This window comes from Myodes glareolus, chromosome 9, assembly GCF_982192425.1.
Source record: "Myodes glareolus chromosome 9, mMyoGla1.1, whole genome shotgun sequence".
Lineage (NCBI taxonomy): Eukaryota > Metazoa > Chordata > Mammalia > Rodentia > Cricetidae > Myodes > Myodes glareolus.
The window spans coordinates 65327881-65348275 of record NC_142034.1 but is presented as its reverse complement, the minus strand read 5'-3'; the positions used below and the strand labels follow the sequence as shown (position 1 = coordinate 65348275).

The following is a 20395-nucleotide window of genomic DNA, read 5'->3' as shown; positions in this document are numbered from 1 at the left end:
TGGGAGCTGCTTTCCTGTTTTACTATCTCTGTTGTCCTCAAACCCGAATAAAAGTCTTGTCACACAGGTTCTCACCAAAACTTCAGCCAACTTAAGTGAATTAAAGTCTTAGAATTAAACAAACAAAAATATCGGTCTTCTGCAAGGGCAACAAGTGCTCTTGACCAGTAAGCCATCTCTCCAGCTCATTTGTTTCCTTGAGTCTTTCTGATTGAAGCAGGCTAGAACTTCAGTGAAGTTGCTGTTTTGTTTGAGGTAAAGTTTCACCATGTAGGCCAGGATGGCCTTGAACTCACACAGATATACATGCTCTGCTCTGGAATGCTGAGATTAAATTGCAAGAGCCACCACACCTAACCCCTCGATGTACTTTTGATTTGTGTTTCCCTGATAGCTTAGGTTACTGAATATTTGCGTGTGTTTATTAGGTATTTGTACTTCTTTTGATAGTTGGCTGTCTAATTCATATTCCTATTTATCGATTAGATAATATGTTTTAGTTCTTCACATGTTCCAGATATTAATCCTTTGTCAGATGGCTGACTGGCAAAGATGCTCTCTCATCCTGAAGGTGCTTTTCACTCCGACCATTGCTCTATTTGCTGAGCAGAAGCAATTTGATTTTATGCTGTCCATTTGTCTCCCAGAGGGATCCTACCCTACCCTGGACAGAGAGACAAGGAGAATCTGATAGGACAAAGAGCTCTGAAGAGATGAACTTGGTGTTTCTGGAATGCTTGGGGCTATGTTCAGAGATGTCATGGGGCAGATGGACCCTGCAGCCCAGGTTCCATAGTATGTTTGCGTCTGTGTCTTTAGCTGTTAATCCCATTCTCCCACCCTCTGGTTTTCATAATTAACATGAGGACATCTCATTCATCTTTTATCAGTGCCATCCACTAGGATGTGACACAGTCAGGGGCTGTCACCAGAGGCAGAGTCGTGGGGGCACAGACTTGGACTTTCCGCTCCCAGGAAGCCAGAAAGTAAATGATCCTTGTCACATATTCAGCAGCCCCGAGTGCTATATTATATTATTATTATTGTTATTATTATCATTATTATTATTATTATATTATAGCAACAAACGAGGGGCATGTCTGTGCACAGGCCCTGGTGAAATCAGGTCAGTGGGGAGATGGGGACCAGTCCCAGTTCTGAGATCAAGGGACCCTAGGTGCAAAAAGATCTAAGGGTCCAGTAAAATAAGAATTGGTTCCAGCTTGGATGCTTTCAAAAAGCAGAGACAGTACTGACTGGTACCTCAAAGCCTCTCAGTCACAGGAGACTAGTCAGAGCAGCAACCCCTGGTACCCAGCTATAAGCAAACATTGCCACAGCTTGCCCCCAGGACATCTGTATCAACCGCACACGAGTCAGCCTTTGACCAAGTGAAAATCAGGAGAAACTGCTGGCCGTGAACACTCGGGGTCTTAGACTGGCTTGGGGTTCCTGGCCTATGGCCATGATAAGGAACAGAGCCTTGTTTCTATCCATGGCAGAAGGGGCCTGGCTGAAAGGGCTTGCCCCCCCAAGGTTAGATTCTGCAAGGGGGTTTATTCTAAGAGAGGGACCTCCCTCCTTGCCTGCTTCTAGATGTCCCTTCCCAAGCTTCGGCAGTTATGATGTGGACTAGCCTTCAGGCATCTACGTGTCACAGGCTTGCTTTTTAGGGTGGTGTTACTGGACATTAGGATCTTAGAGAGTCAAGGCCCTGTGGGGAGGTCCCTCAGGTCAGCCCTCCAGGGAGATAGTAAAACTGCTTTTTGGATCCTGGCCAAGGGGAATGTTGTTTTTTTTTTTTTTTCCTGCTCTGAGAAGAGGCAGTGATGAGTTTCCTCACCACAGGCTCTGGTGAGAATGCAATGGGGTGACTTTATCAGAACATCCATATGTAAAAGCAGGGATCCAAGGCCACACACACCGTAGGTAATGTTGCAAGATGGCTTGTTTTTCACCATGGCCATGAACCAGCAATCCCAAGACAAGGCCTAGAGAGAGACCTCAGAGGTTCATGGCCAAGCAGTACTCTTCCTACCCACTCAAATATTTATTTTCTGTAGGAGTGCTCTGTCTGCATGTACAGCTTTGTGCCAGAAGAGAGCATCCGATCCCACTAGAGATGGTGGTGAGCCTCCATGCGGTTGCTAGGAATTGAACTCAGCACCTCTGGTGGAGCAGTCAGTGCTCTTAACCGCTGAGCCCTCTGTCCAACCCCAGCAGTGCTTTCTGATTGATCTCTTGACCAAGAACAGACACAGCCAAGATGTTCAGGTCACAGCTGCACACTAAGGCAGGGGAGAGGCCAACGGGTTTATGTGACGAGGAGGAGCTGAGGCCCAAAGATTAATAGAAATGCAGGAACAGGATGTGAGACCATCACTACACCACTTCAGGCTTCCGGAGCCAAAGGTTCCTGGGGGATCTGCTCCAATTGTTATCAGTCTGGCAGCAATAATGTCCTAAAGAAGCACTTGTGTCTCTCAATTTTATCAATAGACCCTAAAGAAATAGGAGTCATCACCGTCCCTCCACCCCCACCCCAGAAAAAGGCACCATCCAGAGGGGCCACTTATCTCCAAAAGAGATTTCAAACAGTTCTATCAACCTATCAGAGCATTTCACAAGATGTAGGCGAAACCCAGATGACCGGGCTGGATGAGACCGCATCTTGGCCGGCACTGCTGAGATGTGCATATCCTTGGCCCTCTAAACTTTAAGTCTTACTTCAGATGCTGAAGATCGACTTGAGGGGTTTGCTATGTCTCTTTGTCCCTCTTCCCAATGGAGCCACATTTTAATTGGTTTATTGAGGATGGGTGACTGGATATCACTTGGGGTACAAGTTGTGATTCTCAAGTTCCAAAACTCTATGAATGAAGACCCCAAACACCAGGAAGGTGACTCAATGAGACAGGAAACTCTTTGGCTGTTTTGCATCTTTTATTGGCGCAGGTGTCCTCGTGTGGCAAGGCACATCTTGCCCTGCAGAGCAGGACCTCAGCGTACCTGGGCCAGGTTATGCTTCTTGTAGAGTAGCGCCCGTCGCTTCTCGCGCTCGCGCACGAAGGCGCGCAATCGCGCGGTGGGGAATGTCACAGGCGTGGGTCTGGAACCGGCGGGACCCTCCTCTGTCAGCCACCCACACTGCAAGCAGGTGGTGGCGCATGGGCGGCCCCTGAAACATTAAGTGAACCATTCAGGGTCTGAGGGTTAGGCTTGGGAGGGCGAGGTGTTGGGCGAGACAAACAGAGAGGGAAGGGTGAGGCCAGCACGGTGGGCTGGGCCCGCGAGAGTGGGCGGAGCACAGACTGGACTCCTTACCAGGGTCGAGCGCACAGTGAGCTCTGCAGGAAGGCCACGGCACCTCCAGACAGCCCTGCATAGCAGCGACTCAACCGGATGAGTCCCTTGCGCAAGCCTTTCTGCAGGTCGCGAGTCCCCTCACTGCTGACGGGGTACTCGCCACTCAGCCTGCGTGGGTGAGAGGCACAGGAGACGCTCAGGGATGAATAGGAGATGTAGGGACATCAAGCTCACCATAATGAAAGGTAACGTATGGGGACCAAATTCTGGGTGTACTTGTGGGGATCCACAGGGCTCGGTGTATGGGCCTTGTCCCACCCACGTAGCACAGCTTCCCCAGACACCTGAGGGACTCACATAATGAAGGCTGTTACACCAATAGCCCAGATATCTGTCTGTGGGACAGCCCCTTGGCCTTCCAGGAGTTCCGGAGCTGCAGAGGAGCATGGGTGGACACAGATGGTTGGGCACAGTTGGGTGGGTCAGGTGGTGGATGTCAGTGGAGGAGTCAGGTGACATGCCGGGCATCTGAGCCCAGATGCCCAGCATGTGAGAGGTGTCAGTGGAGCTGGGAAGGAGGGAAGCCAGTTAGGGACGAGCTCCCTCCCTCCCCCAACAGACGGGGAGTCACATACGCACCCATGGTCTCTAGGTAGTCTTTGAAGTTCTCAGGGGGTGGGACCTTCTCTTGGCCGAGGCTCTGAGCGTTGCCCAGGTCCACCACCTTAAGCAGGTTGTACTCAGTGACCATCATGTTCTCGGACCTCAGGTCCAGGTGCAGGATGCGTTGGGCATGCAGGTACTGGGTGGCGCTTAGCATCTGCCACAGGTAGTCCTTCACGTCAGACTCTGAGTAGGAGTCCCTAGGGGCACAGAGGGCTCAGGATGGGCCCAAGGCAGGGCTAGGCACACACGGGGAAGGCTGAGAACACTGTCCTGGCAAAAGCCAAAAAGGAGCATCGGGTTCGGCCAAGTCCCTGCTTGATGTGGTCACAGTTCTCACGGGTCCCTCCCAGAGACATCTGCCTGCCTGTCTCCCAAGCAACCCATGCTACCCCTCACCTCTCTGCCAGGCAGGGTAGCAGCTCAGGGCCAGAGCACAGCTCCAGGATGAGCACCAGGTGCCGGGGACTGAGGTAGGCAGCATGGAGTTGGGCCAGATGTGGGTGATGCAGTCTCTTGAGTGCTTCATATTCTCTTAGCACAGCTGTCTTGTCCTCAGGCCGGTAGGGGACAATCTTAGCAGCCAGCGCCCGCCCACTGGCCTTCTCCCTACACTGCCGTACCACACTGAAGCGGCCCCTGCGTAAAGGAAACACAGGTGCTTGTGAGGAGTCCCCACACTTAGAGCAGCAGGGACCAAGCTCAATGAGCAGATAAGGTAAGGGGCCAGTGACAGCTGTACTGGGCAGTTGCACTGGGACGCCGGGCATGAAAAGCCCGCGGGAGGAGTTAAGGGACCTTCCCACCCTCCCACCCTCTGCAGACACCCCTGCACCTCCGGATCTGCATCTGGAAGGCGAAGGTCTTTGTGCTGGGGAGAAGCTGGGCTGGCCTCCCCCGGCCACTCTCCTCCTCGGAGGCTGTAGAAGGAGAAATGGGAACCTAGTCAGGGAGGGACACCCAGGTAGCCCTGTCCCTCACATCTCTCATAGTCCATCACCAAACCCTAGAAAAGTGGCCCTTCTTTAGGCTCCCATGCACTTTGACCCCCTCAATCCTTGAACACTTATGTATGCATTGGAGGAGAAACTTGGACAAGGGAGGGTCGTGGCAGAGTCCACCATCTTGATTGATTGTGTGTGTGTGATAATGGTAGAGGACATTCCAGGGTGGAACCAGATAGTACTCAAATGCCACCTGTCATTCCTGAGTCTACACCAGCCATTTCCAATCAACCATAGCACTCTCCCATCAGATGCAAACACAGCACCCAGTGAAGTAAAAAAATCAACCGTGATCAACTCCTGGGATAACACGAGGAGGGAGCTGGTGAGTGAAGGGGGATAGGAAGATGATGGGGTTCCCAGGGAGTGTAAGCTCTGAATGCTGAATGCAGGCAAGTAGATCATCCGTGAGCAAGAGGGTGTCCATGCCTGATCTGATGGCCACCCTTCTCCGTCCCATCCACCCCAAAGCTTACCCAGATGGTTGAGCCCTCCCAGGAGGACTTGGTCTGAAGGGCTGCTGTAGGGGCCCATTCCTGCTTTGCTGACACACGCTGTTCGGAAGGTATACATGCCACCCCGAGACAGCTTGCTGGTGATGTAGCAGCAATCGGAGATGTCAGAGGCCAGGGTGGTCCAGCTGCCTCCTGACCACACAGGAGAGAGTGAGAAGCAGTCATGCCAAATCAAGGGAACCCCTTTCCTGAGGCCACCCACAGACACAGAGCAGACGCACCCACAGTGCCTCTCCGCGTCAACCCTGCACAGAGGCCTGAGCCTCTGGAAGCCTATACCTTCTATACAGCACTGCACTATGTAGGTCACTGGGCCGCAGGATTCCACAGGCTTCCAGACAAGCAGCACTGCATCCGAGTACACTTCCCCCACCTCTGGGCGTGGAGAGGACGAGGGGCGCTCTGCAAAAGGCAACCCTGTGATCGGCATGGATGCTCGACTCACATGGAGCAATCTCTGGCCACACCTATCTCACTCTCAACAACTGCCGGGCCGACCCTCTACCGGTTCTGGAGAGGGGTTTCAAGATAGGGTGAGAAGAGGCTGTGGGGGTGCAGGGATGTCTGCCTGGCTATCTCTGTCACGATCCCTGCTGGCATCTCACCGGGCACACTCAAGACCCTAGGGAGTGGCCCTGGTTAGTGCCTCATCTCTTCTGAGTGCCCCAGCATAAGGCATACAGGCCACCCAGTGATGAACGGGTACCAGAGGCAGGCCAATAGTCCCTTGCTTCAATGCTGCAGAAACACCCGTGGACGCTGCAGAAACCAATTCAGAAAGCCATACAAGAAAACGAGGTGTAACCATCTGGAGAGGAAGCTCTCGGATCGGCACAAGACAACATTAGCAGCTTTATCTACCTCTGACTTTTCTTGAGTTCCCTCCAAGTCCCAGTTGCATGGACCCCCTCATAAGAAGCCAGCAACGTCCTGCTCACTAATCAAGATCAGAGCTCCTGGAACCCCCAGCCCAGCCTCCTCGACCTGGCAGAGACGTCTGGTGTGGCCTACACACCTGCTTTCCGGAGGACACCTGTAGTGACGGCTGTCCCCAGCGGATTGCTCACACAGCAGGTGTATGTACCCAGATCCTCCTCCTTCACCACCAGGATGGTCAACAGCTGGAAGTTCTTCAGGGTGGAAGAGATGAGGAGGTGGCCGCTGCTCTCCAGGAGGGCCCCATCTGTGTCAAAGCAAAGTCAGCCTTGGTTTGCCCCAGGACAGCCACAGCATCCCACTGGGATGTGGTTGCTGCTCGTCAGCACCAATCCAGCACCCAGTCTCTGGGACAGCTCCTTACCTTTGCTCCAGGTAGCCTGGGCAGTTGGCTGGGCCAACACCTGGCAGGCCAGTGTCACTGACTGGCCCAGGACCACAGTCTCATCTGAAAGCTCTCTTAGGAAGGACGGCGCTGAGAGGGGGCATAAGATGAGCCTTGAGGGAGACTTCCTGACCAGACAGCCCAGCTCTTCCCTCGGCTTCAACAGAAGCCTTCCAAGACGGCTTAGACCTCTACACCAGAAACCCACACTGGACTCCCACAGTTATGATCCCTGCTTACCTTGGTCCCTGCCCTTCAGGCCTGACAGCCGGAAAGAAGCTAGGCCCGCCTTCTTCCTGGGGGGCTCCTCCTTCTCAGGACCTGCGAGAGAAAGAGGGCCAGGAGCTCAGGGGGAGAAGCAAGACAGCATCATCTTCCTCAGCCTGGGAAATCGGCCAGGACCTTAGGAAGTATGTGGGAAAACAGAACTAAGCTGCTGAAGCCACCACCAACCTCCCTCGGCAAGTCTGTCATGACACAGGCCTGAGCACAGGACATAGATAGATGGCTGTGGGGTGCCTGGGGGCTGGGCCCAGGGTTAGGGAAGCCAGAGGCCATGGAGGCTCTGAAGAGGAAGGGAAATGGGGTCACTAAGGGCCATGTCAGAGGGTCTGGGTTTGGAGTGGCTCCTGGGCCAGAGATTTGGGGTCTGGTGAATTGATCCATGAACCCCCTCTCTCCCCAAAGGTCTGACTCTGATGCTGGCTCCAGGCCCCTGCAGCTGTTACGTGTCAGGGATGGTCTCAGATACCCATTAAGGAGGGGTGTCACGGCTGCAGAGAGGATCCTAGAATTTGAGCCAAGTCCTGTGAGGTTAGGCCAGATGGTGTGGGTAGCATAGAACAGGGAGGAGGACAATGGGACTTGAGAGGGCACATGAGGATGAAGTAGCACCATGGGTGCAGGACAAGGGACATGTGGACATGAGAGATGTCAGGGGAGGTCACCTTCCGGCTTGCCCTTCAGGATCCTGGAGATGTGAGCCATGGAAGCCTTCACCCTCTGGCGCAGCCCGAGCTCCACAGGCTCCTCCCCTGACAGGCACCTCCCAGAGAACTGGAAGAGGCCGCGGGAAGGGGACCACTTGCGTTTCCTGCCCAGAGCAGCCTCTCCCAGCAGTGCTTCCAGGTCCTCTGGCTCCTCTGACTCCTCTGTGATTTCCAAGCCAGTATGCGAGCCCAGCTCTCCTGGCCAGGGCCACGCCGCCTCCTCTAGGAAGTCTGCCAGCCCTTGGCCAGCCTCAGTTTCAGAGTCAGGTGACTCTGGCTGCTCTACAGGTTTGGGGACCCTCCTGAAGATCATGAACTCAAAGGGGAGATATTTGATGTCGTATAGATCAGAAAGGTTGAGGTAGGCAGGATCTACCTCAGAAATGTCCAAGGAGATGGTGTCAGCTGCTTCCGCATCACCAGACAGATCCCGGATCTGTACCAGGGAAACCTGCTCAACTTCCTGCCATGGAGGGAAGCTGGGAGAAGTCCTTAGGGGAACCCCACTGGTCTCAGCAATGGGCCCTGAGCTGTCTAGAGGTTTAGAACTCTCAGTCCCAGCTTCATCCTGCTCTTCTGAGGACTGGGACACAGCCCAGGCCATCCTAGCCCAAAGAGGACCCTGCCCTAGCATGCCCCCTGCATCCCCGCCAAAGGCGAAGGTGCCATAGCCTGCCACCCCTGCATAGCCCCCACGGGATTCCAGGGAGAACTTCCGGGTGGTGGCCTGCTCCTGAGGCCGCTGCAGGGGAGGTGTGAGGTCAAATGTGTCTTCAGCTTCAGACAAGCCTTCAGTATCCAGGGAGGCACCCACTTGGGAGGCTGACCCTGGAAAACTGGAGGGACCCGGACAGGGCCTTCCCTGCAGAGAGCTATCCAGAGGCTCCTTCTTAGAATCAGGAACGGGGCTTGCTTGGGTTGGGAATGGGGCTGCCTGAGGCTGTCCTGAGAGGGAGGGTGTCAAGAGGTCCTTCTTCAATGACTGTGGAGGTAAGGAGCCAAGTGATTGTGATGATGAAGAGCCGCACCCCTCCTGGGAGCCAGAGCCCAGGTCAGAGTGACAGGAAGAGGGTGGTTTCCCTCTACAGCTGTCCTGGGAAGGGCCTTCTGGCTTAGCAGGCCTCAAGTCACCAGTAGCAGGTGAACGGGGGGCAGACTCCTGCAAGAACCCCTTTGAGTGCCCCATGTCTTTGGCAGTGGCTTCATGAGTTACCCCTGAGGAGGGTGGGAAGAAGTATTGCCCTCCACATTCCTCAGGAGAGGGGCCAGTGGTGTCTGGTGGGTTGTGGTCCAGGGAGCGGCTTCTGCCTGGGACCTCTCGGGTACTGGAGTTAGGTAGTCTCAGGGCAGTCTCAAAGGAGGGCGTCTTGGTCATCAGAGCGGCCTGCTCCTCCCTAGCAGCCTCTTCCTCCAACACACTGTGCTCCATCAGTGGTTCCCGAAGACCAGGTAGGGCCCTTGCGATGTACCCGCCCTTCAGCAGGTGCCGCCTCCGAGCCGGGTGCCTCTTGGCACCCAAGGTTTTGCTCCCACGCTCTGAACTCTCACCACCTTGCTGGTAGAACAAGCTGCTGATGACAGTGTGTCGGGGCACGCAACCTGGGCTTGCTGGAGGTCCAGCACCCTGGGGGGATGCTGACAGTGCTGCATCAGCAGGGGGCATGCTGGCTTCTGTCTCCTCTGGGAGGCTGGCTGAAGGCCGCAGAAAGCCCCGAGGATGCAGTAGCGGGGAGTGAGTCACAGGGGAAGGCGGCAGTGACTTCGCCCTGGCAAATGGGGCCAGCTCGTTGTCCGAGGAAGACGATGAACTAGAGGAGCCACTGGCTTCCCCTCGTAGGTGCCGGGCCACTCCTAGGGACGGACTGTCTGGAGGACCCTGGAGCAGCTCAGGGATGGAGCGCATCACCAGGATAGACTTGTAGCTCATCAAGGAGCGCTGGAAATGAGGACAGAGGAACATCCACTGGGCATGGCTAGTCATGGCAGGGGTGGGGTGCCCACGGCCTCTATGCTCCCAGGGGGCCCAGCGGGGTTACCCAGGACATCTGGGTCTTCTGCATCCGGTGTTCTGTTGTTCTGCCCATAATACCTGGCACACTCAAGGGAACCCAGAAGCAGGGAACAGGCCAGCCTGACCCCTGTGCTCCTGGCCTAAGTGGAACACACAGCTAGATTCAGGTTCCCTTCCCTGGCCTCAGCACCTCTTTCCTGGGAAAGGGGGACTCACCTGCCAGCGACTTCGAGCGAGAAGGAACTTGAGCTGCTTGGTGTTGATGAAGTGGGCCTCCTCAGCAGGCATGGATTTCTGCAGTGGGAGGGGAGTGACTATGGTGACAAAGAGACACTGGTACCCTGGTGGGGTCCCTCTGAGGATACCCAGGCCCAGAAAGGCACAGGCAGCAAACTGCCCCCCCACTGCAAGCTTCAGGATATCCTCCACTCAGACACTCTGAGGGCAAGTCTCTTACCCAGATGCCCACAAAAGCAGAAGGAACGCCTTGTTTCTAGCTGCCTAGCAATTGTTTGTCGAGGGTCCAATACCCCCTGGCCCATATGAAGGGGCTGATGTCCTCTGAACTGGGGACAACAGGCCAGAACAATCCATGCTGATGAGACATCTTGGCTTTTGTTTCCCTTTCTGCAGAGCAGGGAGCTGAGTCCAAGATGGACTTACTTACCAGGAACCAGGGGTGGGCAAGGCACTGGGAAGTGTTAGGCCGGGCCCTGGAGGAAAAAGAAAAACAGGTGGACTAGTGAGTCAGGTGGTCCCATGCCAGGGTGACCGGAGCTTGGGCAGGTGAAGGGACAGGTGTGCACTCACCTGGGGGTCTTCTGCAGTGTGGCCTTGATAAAGTCCTTGGCATCCTCAGTCAGATGGGCAGCCATGGGACTGCTCCATGATACCCGCCCCTCCAAAACGTTCAGCAGGGTGGCACGGTCACTCTCTCCAGCAAAAGGGGATGAGCAGGTCAGGCTGAAAGCCGGGAAGGAGGAGGCTGATTCTAGAGGAGAGTCCCAGGCTGGATATGCACTACACTCGTCTAGACCTGAGGGCTCTAGCAGATGCCTCAGGCTGGACCACAGTGATCCAGGACTGACTTGGAGCAGAGAGCCAGGCAAAGCCTAGAGCCGTTCTCAGGGCTCAGACTAGGATGTACATCCAGGCTTAGGCTGAGACAGGGATCAAGGAAGAATCTGAGATGGGGGTTAGGACTTGTCCTATCGAAGGCTCAGCTTGAGGAGGGGATATGAGCTCAGCCTGAAGTGGTGTGTTGGCTCTGACCTAGGTAGAGATAAAGGCTCATCCTAGGGTGGTCACTTGCCCTTATCCTGACATGAGGACTCATGTCCAAAATAGGAGAGAGACTGGGGTTCAGCTTAAGATATAGATTTAGCCTTAATGTGAGGGACATATCTGGGTTCAAGCTGATCCAGGTATGAAGGTCAGTTTGAGGTGGCGCCCAGCCTTAATCCGAGGCAGAACTTCAGGTTCAGAAGAGGAACTTAGAGTAGGACCAACATTTACCAAGGTAGAGATCAAGGTTCAGCCCACAGAGGAGATCCAAGCTCAGGCTATACCACTAGCACCTTCAGGGCAGCAATGGCCACTACGTGCCCCATGGGCAAGCCCCCAGACCTGCAGGAAAGTGGCTAAGCTCTGCCTCGTGACAGCTGGTTGTTAGTGAGAAGTGTTAAAGGAAACCTTGTTATCAGGGTTGGCCTCCAGCCTGGTCTTAAAATAGCCGCCTGCTAGGTCTCGGGGTTGATCTAGGTAGGCAGTGGCCAGCAGTGTGTGTGGCCTACATGGAGGGGTCAGCTTGGAAGAGGCGACAGGGCAGGGTCTGCTCACCTGAGGTAGGAGATGACGCCCATGGCCCTGCAAGAATCAAAGCACCACACACTGTGAGTCAAACCAGGCCTGGCCCACAGGCAGGGGGTGTGCTTGTGGGGGCTGGAGGAGCCTGGGACTGGGATAGGAGTCAGAGGCTCAGAGGATCCTCAGCTGCCAGGCAGACGGACAGACAGACAGAGAGCAGGGGCTTCCAGAAGCACAGCCCTCCTTGTGGTCCACCCACTTACCAGATGTCTGAGCCCTCGCTCACAGGACTCTGCTCAATGATCTCTGGGGACACGAACTCAGGTGAGCCATATTTGCTGTACTGTGGCTCTGAAGGGGTGATTCTTTGGGCAAAGCCAAAGTCACAGATCTTAATGTCTTCCCGGGCTGGGTGCACCATCAAGATGTTGGGGGGCTGTCAGGCAGAGTTGGGGAGTTGCTGAGGGCTACATGTCATGAGAGAGGCGACGCCTATCCTTCTGGGCCTCGGGGAGCACTGAAGAGTTGTTGGAGCAAAGGGCAGTGGGGATCCCCAAGGTCAGACCCGGCATCACCTCTTCTACTCCTTCTGATCCAAACCCTACCCGGGGACTGGGAAGTCCTCTATGCCTACTGCAACACAAGTATAGGAAGGCTCCCATCTATCCCCACCCTGAGTTCTGGAGGTACCCTGGGGTCAGTACCTTTATATCCAGGTGGAGGATACCATGGCTGTGCAAATAGTGCAGGCCTTCCACCAGCTGCTGGATATAGACCTTAACCTGTGGTAAAAAGCCTGGTTCAACTGGGGACCAGCCCCAAGAGGCTGGCTCGGGTAGTGAGGGGCCAGCCTTGGCCTCCTCCTCTATTACATTCCCGCTTGCCCCCGTCGTCAAGCCTTCCTCCTCTTAATTCAGGCCCCACATGACAGGTTACTGGAAAAGTCTTTCAGGAAATCTGTGAGCCCCAGTGCTGTAGAGGGGGGTCCCCAAAGACGGGCTGAGCCTGCATAGGCAGGAGGCAGCAGCCTGTTCAAATCAGGGAGGAGAGGGCATCACCAGCACAGCTGAACAGATAGGGCCAGGAGGGGTAGGAGCTGGATATGTCTGGGTACCCTGGAAGCTACAAGGGTCTTAGGTCAAGAGAGACTGACCCTAGGGCCCCATTCAGGCAAGGAAAGGGTAAAGATTACCTCGGCCTCAGTCACTACACCCTTCTTGAAGAGGCGATCTAGCAGCTCCTCGGATGAGCACCTCAGCTTGGTCAAGGAGAAGCTGCAACTGGTTGGAACCCGCCTGACTCCTGGGCACCTATGCTCACAGAGCGGTGTGCAGGGCCTGACGCTCCTGCAATCCAGATCTAGCGGTGCTGGTATTCAGGTGAAAGAGGGTGGAATGGAGACCCCCCAGGGTCCCAGATGGCTACCATCCCTGAGAAAGAGGTCTTCAGAAAGACCCTGGTGACAGGCTGTTGGGCAATAGCTCTTTCATCTCTGCAAGAGCCCACACTAAGCACCCCATTCCCCAGGATCCCAAGACACAGCTTTGGGAACAACAGGGCAGCTAGACCATGCAGGACAGAAGACCCTCAAACAAGGCCCCATGAGAGTGACGGAGATTTAAAGGAGCTGGGATGGGGAAATCCTCTCCAATAAGAAAGAGGTCCCCTGTGAGAGGGTCCCCAGGCTATCCTTGCTGAGATCCTTCAGGATCAGCCCGCAAGTATAGTGGCCTCCTCCCCCAAATCATGACATGGTGACTTATAGGATCAGGAGCTGTTGTCACACATAGTCACAGCATCAGGAACAGGAATGCTCAGATGTGTGGCTAGTAATTGTCACTATAACATCCAGGCCCTGGGACCCCACACTCAGTAACTCCAACCCTAGCCTGGGACCCCAGGTCTTTTGGATTCTCCCAGGGTCCAGGTGCAGGATACAGCTCCAAGATAAGGATGAGAGTCTTCCGGGTCTCAAACTGGTCCAGGAGCCCAGTGACCAGCGGGTGGTTGAGCGTAGCCAAGATATCTCGTTCCTGGTACGCCTGGGCCCGAGTTTTGCTCCGCAGGGGAATGAACTTAGCAGCACAGAACATTTTGTTCCCTTTATGCTGAACCCTTTTCACGAAACCAAACACACCTCTGGGGGAGAGAGGGAACCACGGTAGGTGTCATGCTGAGGGTGGAGGAGGAGTCCTTGGGGAGGAACACAAGTCGCGCGGAAGGTGGGGAAGCCATACCTTCCAATCTCTTCTTGGACTTCATAGAAGGAATGCAGTTTTCTCCTATATACTTGCTTTTCTGAGTCTAGCTTGTCCCCTATGGTCAAAGTACAGGTTTATGTACAGTACAGGCAGTGATGACAGCCTTGGCCCCACTGTTCTCCCACACAACGGACGGGGACTGCTCCCTGGTCCCTGTACCCCGCCCAGGACCTGGCAGGAGTCAAGCAACTCACCACCATGGACTAGCAGCTCCGCCTTGCAGAGCACCTGTCCCCCTGCATTGCGGGCAAGGCACGTGTAGACGCCAGCGTCGTTTGGAGCCACGTCAGTCAACACCAAGGAATACTTAGTTCCATCCTGCCGCTGGCTCAGCCTGTCACTGTTCATCAGCTGGTTGCTGTCCTGAACACACAAGAGGCAGGCCGGGTTACCATCAGCCTGACCTGGGAGATACTTGTGCCTGGACCCGCACATTCTTCCTGGAGCAGCGCTTCCAATACCTGCTGTATGCCCAGCCCCAGGTGCAGGCCAGAAGTAGGATGGGAAGGTACAGGATAGGACTGCAGGGTGGGACCGTGGAGTGGGGGTTGCAGATTGCAAGGTGGGGTGCATGAGCCCCAATACGCCCACGTGGTTTCACGTATACATGTACCCATACCCTCCAGCCCCTGAAACCTATCTCCTCCCCCTGCAGCCTGGGCCTGCTCTTACCTTGTACCAGGTCACTGTGGGAGGTGGGTTGCCTTCAATGACAGCATCAAACTGTGCCACGTCACCAGCTTCTACCTGTACATCCTCAATAGTGACCTGCATGGATGGGGCCCCTGGGAGAGGTGAAAAAAGAACCCATGTGTGAACCCTCGGGCTTCACAGCCCTAGGTGCACCACATACATCTGTGGTCAGTGAAGCCTTGATTTGTGCTCCTTGGACCAGAAAGCCCACCTCCTTCCCTGGTGACAGGGACCCCAAGCACCTCACTGCCTAGGCATCTAGCGGGCACAAAGGGCTTTCTTCATTCCAGCCTCTGTTTCCCCTGCCTTAATGTCAGCTGGCCAAGCAATCATATGGGCAATCAAGCCAAAGCAGGCAGAATGCTAAAAAGCTCTCTCGAGTATAGAACCTGCAGGTACCACATTTGCTGCTGGTGGTCTCTTCCCAGAGAAGAGGGAAGGGGCTGCTCAGAAAGAGGAGGGTGAGGAACGTGGGCTGAGGCATGCCATGTGATGTAATCAGGCCCTCATAAAAACTCTCCTAGTGCCCGGCATGGGTACACCCCCATCTGGATGGCCCACTTCCATACTTGCAGCACTTGTATCAGGAGCCGGGTACACATAGGTCCTCTGTGTGGTCTCCATGACGACTCGGCTGTGCACATCCAAGAGCAGCTGCCCTGTGCCTGCACCTGGCCAGGCTGTGCCCTCCACCCTGGAGTCAAGGTAGGGTGGTCTCTGCTCAGTGAGGCACCCTGACTCTGTACCTCTCAGGTAGCTGTGCCTCAGGAAGGGATGGTGACCCTAATGCCCCTATTTGTGAGGTCAGATGTCTGGGCAGAGGCTCCAGGCTTCTCCCTTAGGCTCTAGGGTGGGTTCCTCTTCCCTCCCCTGCCCACCGGCTTGGCTAGAACCTGTAAGAAGTGCATTGGAGAGCATCAAGTCCACCCTGCCAACTCTTCAAGGCCACGAAGCCAGAGCGGGTAGGCCAACCTGCTCTGCCAACCCAGGATGTCCCTCGGAGGGCAGGTCCACCCACCCACGACCCATCGAGTTCAGGAAGTTACCGAATGGGTACAGTCCGTCCCTGGGCCCCAGAAGTTGTGGTCGTCTCCTGCTCCAGGCCTTTGTGGGTGTCAGGCTGTGAGACCTCTGGGGACTCGGCTGGCAGGAGACAGGAAGCCTGATGAGCTGACTCTAGGCTGGAGTCAGGAGGGCATTCTTCAACAAGCACGGGACCCCATGTGGCCAGTGTGGGGTGAGTCGCAAAGTCAAGAGCGGCTCCAGGACCAGGGCGCTGAGTAGGAACCAGGCCCCCACAATGATCCCTGGCCCCCACAGCCTAGTAATGGATGCTGGCTGTCCTGTTGAAGCCAGACATCGAGGTCCTCCAGTTCCCCAGTAAGGTGACAAGCCTGATATCCTAGACCGCCAGCCAGGCTGGCATTGGGATGGAGATGCTCTGCCCAGGCTGGCATTGGGATGAAGAAGTTCTGCCCTCCGGGACCTGCACATCCAGCCAGGCTGGCGTTGGGATGGAGATGCTCTGCCCTCCGGGACCTGCACATCCAGCCAGACTGGCATTACGGTGACATGAGAGCAGGACACAGGTGGCAGTTTAGGACCCCATGGAGGATACTTTACTCATCGACAGGGTAAGACACACCACATTTACTAGTTAGAAAAGAAGAATTTGGGATAAACTAAGTGAACAGATGGCACACCTAGGGAAACTGAGACTCTAGGTAGGATTGGGCACCTCTGGGTCCTGGTACATGGCATAGGTGAACTGGGTGTGCCCAGTTCACAGATAGGAAAACTGAGGACAAGTTAAGGTTAGGCTTGACCAAGCAAAGTGCATGATGGCACATGAGGCCATAAAGATCCCAAGGTGACCCAGAGCTCTGCAAGTTTGTAAGCATGGAGTGGGCAATCAAGGTGACCCCTTGGATGGTATGGCCAAGGATGGGGTAGGGTTAGCAAGTTAGGGAGAGGAGAAGTCTTTGGAGTCAGCTCCTTACTGGGCCTCACCAGGTGTACCTGAGGCTGTCATGCCTGGGATCTGGGGAGCAGCCTCTTCAAATGCAGACGGCTCACTTTGTTTGGTGTAGGGGAAATCCCCCAGGGAGGGGCTGGGGGCTTCTGAGCTCAGCACTCTCCAAAGGACAGAAGTGGCTTCTTGGTCAGTTCCATCCTGGGTGGGATGGACAGAGTCCTCCACAGAGGCGTCTGTGGACAGGAGAATGGGAACACAAGGTAAGTCTGGCCTGGGGACCGAAATCCCAGGCACAGGCTCTGAGTGCCCACCCCAGTTCTCAGAGACTGCTTTCTCACACCTGTCCTGCCGTCTGCTGTTCCCTGCTTTGGAAACCACCTGGATGGGGAGGCCCAGGAGGATATGGGACAGTGAGCAGCTCTGAGCCCAGAGACAGAGGGCCACTCTTTCCTCCTCCAGAGACATGTAAACCCAGGGCCACCCTCCTTGAAGCTAAAGGTCAAGCACATCTCCTTCAGAAAGCCCCTGTCTTCAGTGTGCTTCCAGTACCACACACCTTTCATCTAGGCCTAGCTCCTCTCAAAGCCGGCTCTAGACTCCAAAGCTTAGACAGACTGGCACATATCAAGTGCCAGGGGAACCGAGGATTGGGTGTTCAGGAAGCCACGCCCATATTTCACCTCCCAGGGCACGCAGGCCTCGCCCCATGTGACTGACAGCTTCCTGCCCCTACCTAAGAGGTCCAAGCCCAGCCCAGGCCTATGTCCTTCCCCAGCTCCTAGTGAGCAACCCCAGAATCCTCTAACCCTCTCCTGTGTGGCTGTACCTTTCAGACCCACACGGGGTTCCCACACAGCTGCCCCAGGATTGCTTACCTCTCCTTTGCTAGCAAATTCCCTGCCTAGAACCGTCTCCCCACCCAGATCCTCCTCAGTGCTTGCTGATGAGGCATCTCTGACATCCCCAGACCCAGGCTGGACGGGAACCCAGACACTCTTCCCAACTCCAAGAGGTCAGCAGCACCCTTCTTGTTTGCCGAGTTCCTTTTACTTCTTTTAATCTTTAACAGCCTCAGGGCTAAAGATTGCCTGGCACTCACAGACAAGCGCAAGGTCTTCTCCTCTGAAGACAATGGAATTGACCCCTATATGCTGAAAGCTTAGGGCACGCGGGTCACCCAGTCTCATGCATGACTCCTCATTTGTCCTACAACAGCCTCAACTATCCACGGCTTAGGAAGGCCCGCCAGATTCTGACAGGCCAAAAGGGATCAAGACGGCTGCCCTGGTCTACACTGTGAGGCTCAAGGACCAGTCCCACAGACTGTCAAGGAAAGATTCACCGCTGACCCTACTCTACCCGTGGAGCTCAAGACAGACTGGGTACACAGATAGATAACCATCCTAGGAGTCCTATATGACCTGAGATGTGACCTTGAAAAAATGAGAGTAGGACCCTAAACTTCTAGGTGAACAATCAAGAAGAAGCAGAGAGGAGGGTTTGGGACTTGTTTTATTGTTCTCATCAGGGTAACAGCCTGGGAGTTCCCCCCACCCTGCAGCCTGTGTCACCACAGACGTGGCCCTGAAGATCTGCAGAGCTGGTAGCTGGCCAACACATGCCTTGGGTGCAGCCCTAGGGAAGACCCTCAGTGGAGATGTCTCAGGGCAAACACCCAAGTCCACATCTTGTTTTGAGAGCCCCACAGAAGGTTTGTAGGGTGAAGTCCAAAGCTGGGGTCTTTCAGCTGCTCCTGGCCAGAGCTCTTGTGACAGCAGCGTATTCTAACATGGCAGGTACTTCCCCGTCTTCCCGGCAGAGAACAAGTCCAGTGAGGTAGGAAGGACCGGGCAGGAAAGCAAGGAAGACTCCATCCCAGGCTGGAGAAGAGCAGGAAGTGGGAGGTCCCCGAGGTAAGCTGTGGGTTCCAAGGTAGACGCTGGTACCTGGCAGGGCCCGAGGTTCTGGGCCACTCGCCTTACCTTACCTTGTTGGCCCCAGGTTCTGTCCCCAGGGTGTGGCATCAACCCTGGGAGGGGCCTGGGGCCTCTCCCCCATCTGGGTTAATATGCAGAGTGACTGTCTCTCCTATGGCCCCAAAGCTGACTGTCTGGGTCGAGACCTCTGTCTTGAAGCTATTCTGGCCGCCATCTACAGAACTCTGGACATGGGTACGGAAGGAGCTTGTCCAAGGGGTGGCACTCACTGGCCCTGTCCAGGCCTCACGCAAGAGGAAGGAGACCCCTTCAGGGCTGTGGACCTGGGGTCCTGACCTGAAGAAGTTGGGTATGGCACTGGGGCCTGGAGGACGCCCCACGTTGAGTAGGACAGGCTGCCCCACAGTGGGCTCTCTGATCTCTCTCTGGAGCACGGAGACTTCGCAGGGAGGTTCATCAGGGATGCTGGGGGTGGGGTCCCCACAGCCAAAGGTCTCTCCTTCCTCGGGTACGTAATCTTCCAGGTCAGCTAATGTTAGCACCCGACCATTGTGCGTGAGGATTTTGGGGTCACGGCCCTGAAGGCTACCCACGTCCTGGGGTTCTTCTAGTAGGAAGGTATTTTCTTCTCTGTCGCTGTCTCCTTCATCCTTTGCAATGTTCTCTTCCTCCTGGGAGGCTCCGACCTCCTTTGGCTCAGGGATGGCAGCTGTCCAGTCCACATTGCCCATTGGGTCCACATGGAAGACAAAGGGTTCACCAACATGGACTATAGGGGGGCTGCAGGTCCGAGCTTCCTGGGACACACTCTTGTTGTTGGAGTTGTTGGCATTTGGGTCCCTGCCAGTGATCCCATGAGGCAGTGTGAAGAGGACCCCCTCTCCACTGCTGGGCATCTCTCGGACAGGAGATGCCCCCCGTGACCCTGTCTTCTTCACCCGGACTTCAATGGTTTCCTCAACCTCTAACCACTTGGACTTGGGCTGCGAGGCTGGAGCGACGGCTTCAGCTTCTGTCACATATAATGCAGGCACTGGGGCCTTCCTGCTTGCTTCTACCTCAAGTCTCCGGGATGGGCTGGTCCCCGGTGGGTACAGCATCTCGGGGGCCAACAGCCCTGGCCTCAGCGGACTGGCAGAGCGGCGGGAGGGTGAACGGGAGGGAGATTTGCTCGGGGACTGTCGTCGGCCACGGGGACTCTTCACTACGGTGGTGATGGTCTCTTCTCTGGTAGGGGGAGAGGGCCCAAGAAGAGATGGACACGGAGACCCACAGCCTCACCCAGCACGGTGCCATCAGCAAATGTCAGAGCTCGGGTTAGTGCATGTGTGAGTGAGCAGAGGCTAAGACAGCACAAAACTCCTGTGCATGCGCTGGAGCCCACCCTGCACAGCCCTCGCTAAGAAAACTATAGGAACAAAGCACAAAGTCCCAGTGATCGACCTCAGACATCGGGATGTGATCTGAAACAAGAGTCCTGGGTACCTCCCACCAACAAGTGAGGTGTGCTTTGCAAATGTTCCTTATGAAAGTCACCCCTCTTTCCCATCCCCGGAGTAGGCTTTGTGCTTTGTCCCCTAGGGATAGCACCTGACCAGCTCTCAGTGCCCCAAGCACCTCAGCTAATAGGGATTGATGGCTAGCTGGTGCAGCAGAAACATGCGCGATATAGCAAGCCCAGCGTGCCGCTGGCTCTGACTTGCAGCTGGGGTTCCTGGTCTCTGGGTTTGAATGGATGAGAGCAGTGAGGGCTCCCCAGGCCGACGAGGACACCTGAAGGGGCTGCTTAGCTCTGGACCTCTCTGGGCTGCCATAGGCCTTGGGACTTCTCACATACCCCGTCCCCTCTTTGAGTTCCACCTTCCAAAATGGGAGTGAAGGTGGCAGGAGAAGGATGCAAAACCTGGTAAAAAG

At 55.3% G+C, this 20395-nt stretch overlaps 1 protein-coding gene and 1 long non-coding RNA gene across 11 annotated transcripts in view; one reads left to right on the top strand and one right to left on the bottom strand.

The window, feature by feature from the left end:
* Nucleotides 1-2924: 2924 nt before the first annotated feature.
* Obscn (obscurin, cytoskeletal calmodulin and titin-interacting RhoGEF) overlaps nucleotides 2925-20395 on the bottom strand; it is a 151128-nt gene continuing 133657 nt past the window's right edge. For 9 of the 10 annotated variants that reach the window (XM_087910592.1, XM_087910583.1, XM_087910584.1 and 6 more), the window contains 26 exons: nucleotides 16589-16777; nucleotides 15616-15712; nucleotides 15139-15263; nucleotides 14549-14661; nucleotides 14071-14239; nucleotides 13853-13931; nucleotides 13554-13754; nucleotides 12808-12868; nucleotides 12320-12397; nucleotides 11879-12051; nucleotides 11649-11675; nucleotides 10620-10772; nucleotides 10477-10522; nucleotides 10026-10103; nucleotides 7757-9734; nucleotides 7050-7130; nucleotides 6789-6899; nucleotides 6504-6671; nucleotides 5768-5890; nucleotides 5450-5620; nucleotides 4805-4889; nucleotides 4369-4608; nucleotides 3946-4169; nucleotides 3664-3739; nucleotides 3325-3474; nucleotides 2925-3178 (listed from right to left, as the gene is read on the bottom strand). In XM_087910592.1, the coding sequence (XP_087766718.1) occupies nucleotides 3001-3178; nucleotides 3325-3474; nucleotides 3664-3739; nucleotides 3946-4169; nucleotides 4369-4608; nucleotides 4805-4889; nucleotides 5450-5620; nucleotides 5768-5890; nucleotides 6504-6671; nucleotides 6789-6899; nucleotides 7050-7130; nucleotides 7757-9734; nucleotides 10026-10103; nucleotides 10477-10522; nucleotides 10620-10772; nucleotides 11649-11675; nucleotides 11879-12051; nucleotides 12320-12397; nucleotides 12808-12868; nucleotides 13554-13754; nucleotides 13853-13931; nucleotides 14071-14239; nucleotides 14549-14661; nucleotides 15139-15263; nucleotides 15616-15712; nucleotides 16589-16777 (5174 nt within the window). In that variant the 3' untranslated portion in view covers nucleotides 2925-3000. Of the gene's footprint in view, nucleotides 3179-3324; nucleotides 3475-3663; nucleotides 3740-3945; nucleotides 4170-4368; nucleotides 4609-4804; nucleotides 4890-5449; nucleotides 5621-5767; nucleotides 5891-6503; nucleotides 6672-6788; nucleotides 6900-7049; nucleotides 7131-7756; nucleotides 9735-10025; nucleotides 10104-10476; nucleotides 10523-10619; nucleotides 10773-11648; nucleotides 11676-11878; nucleotides 12052-12319; nucleotides 12398-12807; nucleotides 12869-13553; nucleotides 13755-13852; nucleotides 13932-14070; nucleotides 14240-14548; nucleotides 14662-15138; nucleotides 15264-15615; nucleotides 15713-16588; nucleotides 16778-18038; nucleotides 19709-20395 lie in introns of those variants that run through there. The other variant, XM_087910591.1, reaches the window with a different exon arrangement.
* Nucleotides 11799-18197, top strand: LOC148120939 (uncharacterized). The gene is made up of 3 exons (XR_015738864.1): nucleotides 11799-11939; nucleotides 17760-17926; nucleotides 18073-18197. It is a non-coding gene; the product is annotated as an uncharacterized LOC148120939 (long non-coding RNA).